Raw genomic sequence first — 5,458 nt, 5'->3', positions numbered from 1 at the left:
TGTCTGTGTTTAAACAGATGTCTGCAGATCTATGACTGCAGAGTGCAGACATTCAGGTACAGTAGGATAATATCATGCAGGTATTTTTCCCCCCAAAGGTATATCATCATGATATAGCTTTGGGGTGAAAAGTACCTGCTGAGACTTCCGTTACTTTCTACCGTTCCTCGGGCACTGCAGTCACAAATTAATGTCTATTTGCTCATGCCTCATGGGGCCTGTCATAGTGTGAAAATACTATGCCTGTCGAAATGGACGTTTTCCAATAAAGATGTTAAGTGAGACACTTATTCGTCAGACACTTATTTATCCATAATTATGCAACTGTGTACAAAATACAAAATGCAACTATTTTGGCTATATACATCTGTACACGCTCAATGTTGAATGAATACTTTGATTTTACTGCACAGTACTATTCGTTCTCATTTACTGTACTCAAATTATGAGTAAAATATTTGTCTGTGACAGAATTAGAACAGTACGTTATGGGGTGAGATGTACTAGGACATCCAGCTCTGACCTGTATTTGATTACATCTAAAGGTTATTCATTGAATAAGAGTGCAGAGGGGCATTTTGGACACTAGTCTCTCAAGACACTGTTGAGAAACAGGGGTCGCTGTTTTATCCGTATTTGCCGATGGGATTCTCAAATTGTGGCCATGGTATGATGGTAATGTTTTCAATCTTTTCTTCCAGGAGTCAGCCCAAGCCTTTTGATTGCATGTCTCCCTCCAGAGGAAAGGGATGGTAGTTTACATCACATCACATCACACCAGTCAAGTAATCTAATTGAAAAACTTTTGTTTATTGTTAAAGTAAAAAATATCTTTATTTATATTTTCATGAATTTATCCTGAAACAAACATATCTGTGACCATTCATGTAACGTATTTATATAAAATAGCTCTGTTTTTATTTCACAATTTATAAAATGTACAGCATTTTAAACAGTATAACAACTTAGTAGTAATTGGAACTATATACAATATACACATACAACTGGATGATGGAAATCTATTCAAAAGACACCAATGCACCATGGCCATGCGACTCATAACTTCTCTGATAAATCTATCATATATAGTTATATACATGTTTCTATATTTCCTAAAATGATAATGTTTTAAGTTCCTCTGCACATCTCTGCAGAATATGGGCCCACTACACCAGCGTGTGTAATAATCAGTAATTATCTCATGACAAAACTCTGAGAAATAACCGTTAGACCTGTTAGCTTGGGTGGGGTCATGCCATGGTTGTGGTCTAACCACTCGAAACTGAAAGGCAGGTGGTGGTAGAGCTGCGCCTGTGCTTCTTGCTGGGTTTGTTGTGGGCCTTGCATGGTGTCGAAGGTGGCGATGCCACAACACTCAGGTTCCTGATCTTGTTGAAACTGTTCCTCAGGCTGTCCCTCCTGCTCCCCGACGTGCTGCTGGTGTCCTTGGACTGGAATGCGTCCGGGCGGCACAGGCCTGCCTTCAGGCAGCAGCAGCACAGCAGTCCGGCGATAGCTTTCCTCAGCTCGGTGCTGCCCAGGGCGTATATGATGGGATTCAGGCCAGAGTTGAGTACCGCCAGGGATATGAACCAGTCTGCGCTGAACAGAGGACCACACTGGCGAGAGACGCAGTAGAAGTCCACCAGCAGGAGCAGGAAGAGAGGTCCCCAGCAAAGTATGAAAACCCCTACGATGGAGATCACAGTTTTGAGGAGTGCTAGAGAGCGCTTGCTCTTGTGTCCCAGCTCTGTGCTTCTGTGAACGTGGCAAAAGATGGCACCATAGAGCACCCCGATTGTCAGTAGGATGATGAAGAAAATGATGAGGGTAAAGAGGATGTAGCTTTTGGAGTATAGAGGGAGGAGGGTTGAGCAATCGTCCAGGCTGCACACACAGTTCCACCCTAACATGGGGAGAAAGCCTATGACCAGAGCCAGGAGCCAGCAGAGTAACACCAAGAGATAGATCCTATACGTCTTCCTGGCTGACTTCTGGTGCATTGGCTTCATCATGGTGGCGTAACGCTCCACAGCGATCAGCAGCAAACTGAATATGGATGCCGCCAGGGCCACGAACAGCAATCCTTCCCTGAACAGCCAGAGAGAGGGGCTTAGGCGAAATGTCTGGTTGCCCGATAGGCAGATGTTGACCACATAGGCGGCACCAGCGAGGAGGTCACTGAGGGTGATGTTGGCAATGCAGACATAGATCCAGCGCCGGCTGTGGCGGATCCGAGAGAGGACAGCTAAAAGTACCAGGAGATTCTCCAGAACGATGAATATGCTGATGAATAGGGATATTATTGTGGTGACACTGACGTGGTTTTTCTGTTGGCCTGAAGTGGTGCGGTTCAGGAGACGACCAGTGTGGTTGTAGTGCTGCATGATCACATTGCTGATACCATTGATGGTGTTATTGTTATCACTGGACCAGAGGTACAGGTGTGGACAGGAGGCAGAGGAACGGAGAGACAAGAGGTTATCCATGGTTAGTTGGCCAAGCCGGGTGTGGGAACACAGTGCTATCTTGAACTGGGCAGACCTGAGCTTGGCTCACACAGTGGATGGCCTAGTGTGGGTCAAGCAAGCAAAAGCTGGACTTCACTGGACAGAGGCTCAGCAGTTCGAACTTGCTGTGATGAGCTGCAATGGAATGAATGTGGAACTCCTGTTCTCAAACAGGCTATCACACTCCTATGGCCACATAGAACTCACACCTGAAAAATACAAAAATCAGAAAAATACCAATATGGTATGAATAAGAAATACATGATGATAATGTCAAGTATCAAAAATCTAAACAATAGACCTGATTTTTTTTTTTTTTATCCAGATAGCCAATTGCTGCCTGTTTCCTGTGAGTGTATAGTGCACATCAGTCCATTTAAAAGGCATAATTTAAATCTCTCCTATGTGTCACTACACTTTCCCCCGAGCACTGTGGTCTGTGGTTACGATAATAGAAGTAAACCGCTTCAGAGGGGATTTAAATCAGCATGTGAAGGAAATAGACTGACGCGTCATTTCATCAACAAACTGAAAGAATTGCCATTCTAAATCACAGTCAGCACTTACTATAAGAAATACTATAATCGCCACTTACGACAGAAATATTGTAAACTAAAAATCTGCACTTTATGCAAAACGTAACACTTTTTCAATTTAGATACTGAAAGATAATTGTTCCTTTTGCAAACTTAAGATTGCAAACCATTTCATATGAGCACCATTTACCTTCATCTTTACTCACAATTAATTAATAAGTAACAGACCAATTAAGGCTTAAGCAGAAACTTAAAATATTGATGAAAACATATAACTAATTACTAACAGCTTAATATAGAGTAGAATCTGTTCTGTCAGATGCAGAATTAAGTTATTTTAGCACTTACTGTTGACTGCTGGAGGTGATGCTGAAGAGATCACTCAAGAGCATCACTGAGCACTGTGGGTAGATTCTTGGTGCTATTATTTGATGGGGAAGTAAGCCAGTTGTAGATGGTTCACACACCACACCCAAGAGTCAAGACACACACGCATGCACACACACACACACACACACACACACACACACACACACACACACACACACACGTGCGTGCACACATGCACACACACGCGCACGTGTACGTGTGCACAGTGCACACACACACACACACACACACACACACACACACACACACACACACACACACACACACACACACACACACACACACACACAATATAACAATATAGCATCAAAAGTTTGACAAATACACAATACTTATGTATTGGTCAAAAAGTGTGTTGACTGATAAGCAGTCATTGGTCGGCCTACATATGAGCTAACTTTACCAATGCAATATCCTCAATTTGTATTGTATTGTTCGAAATTGACCTTGATGACATACAGGAAAGAACATTTCAGAACACTCACATGATACGCATAGTAGTGTAGTAGTGATGTTGAAATAGCATGATACTATAGGATGTTTTGGTGTTGCAACCTGCAGGATATTCACATTTACACACAAGACACTGGCACACAACCAGGCATTATTACAACAGATTGTAATGACGGTAATTTATTTTTCTTAATATTTCTCAGAAGAAAGCAAGAGAAAAACAGGAACTCCCAATCAGATGGTGAGTGGTCCCTCCCTGCAGCAGCAGATAGGGTTTCGTACACCTCGCCATACAGCTGTGGTAACAGTGTGGGTAGATTACTGGCTCCAGGCCATTTTATTACCTTCGCTCAATCTATTTTCCAATATGAGTTAACCTGAAACATGGCAAAGGTCCATCAGGCAGAAAGCAGGAGCTGCACTGTGACTTTCCATAAAGCTCAGTCTGTATAGAATTCAGATTGGGGATAAATACTGCAGAATTATTTCTATTGCTGCATACTATAATAATACTATAATAATCACTTTTCCAAGGTCAGCGAAAGGTGTTCTGTCCTGTGGATTCTGAAGTGATCAGAGGTGAGTTGAATAGTTGATATCCATCACCCTGTCTTCAATGCCCAATTATTGTGTCTATAAGTCCATCTATAACTCTAGCTGTACCTGTACCTAGTAATTAAATAAACGATGTGCTCTCCATTTTGCATAAGACGTCATACTATACCTTTACAGTATTAAGTGAAATTAAAATGCACGTACTGTAGATTGCAGAGTTAATTCAGTCAGATATACTCGAGGGGCTCATTCAGTCTTATGCAAGACCCACATGTCATTCGCTGACGTGGCAATCAGCTGACCAATTGGGCAGTGTATTTAAGCTCACCTAAGTCTGGATTCTTCCTGCGTTCCTTCCTCTGCATATGCGTTCCTGATGCTGTGCAGCTGGTGTTTGTTCCCAGCACCACCATGGGCTCTGCTATTTCTGTTCCCCATGATGGGGTGTTGTTATAATATTACATATCTCTCTGCTCTTAATGGTTAATGATGGTTGTATAATTGTGACGAGCAGGGAGATAAATGTGCCGAATGAGCCGAACGCCAAGATAAAATATTATATGCACACTTGTATTCTCATTCTACAATAAATATTTGTTCAATCTATTCGTGAGTTATCTGACTGTACTTTATTTATTTGTAATTTCGCTGGAGGATGCCCCAAAGAAGCACAACGCGAAACAAGAAAACATTCCAACAACACAGAACAAAACATATCAAGGACATGCACATAAAGGCTCTACCAACATCTCAAACCCCATCAGTATACACTAGTATTCTTTACATTTTAAACTTGGAGGACATAGGAAGGTTCCCTTGTATATACACTTTTCAAATGTCAGCGAGGAAATAATGCAAATACATTGTTTTATTATATTATACTGCATTCTATGTCATTGAGATGACTTACAGTATTTGACCTAGAAACGGTACTAAGAAATGAGGTATAACAATCATGGGGCCTCTCATATTAGCACTCAAGCACATTTTTGGACACAACTTCTCTTTTTCTTA

At 41.8% G+C, this 5,458-nt stretch overlaps 1 protein-coding gene across 1 annotated transcript; it reads right to left on the bottom strand.

Annotated features, from left to right (window-relative positions):
• Window positions 1-1,268: 1,268 nt before the first annotated feature.
• s1pr4 (sphingosine-1-phosphate receptor 4) lies at window positions 1,269-2,730 on the bottom strand (the record flags this gene model as incomplete). Its single annotated transcript, XM_080769952.1, has 1 exon — window positions 1,269-2,730. The coding sequence occupies exon 1, from the start codon at window positions 2,487-2,489 to the stop codon at window positions 1,269-1,271; it is 1,221 nt and encodes a 406-aa protein (XP_080626078.1). The 5' UTR covers window positions 2,490-2,730.
• Window positions 2,731-5,458: the final 2,728 nt, after the last annotated feature.

This window comes from Protomyctophum bolini (assembly GCF_963924005.1).
Source record: "Protomyctophum bolini genome assembly, chromosome: 8".
Taxonomy (NCBI): Eukaryota; Metazoa; Chordata; class Actinopteri; order Myctophiformes; family Myctophidae; genus Protomyctophum; species Protomyctophum bolini.
This window is presented reverse-complemented; position numbering and strand designations above follow the sequence as displayed.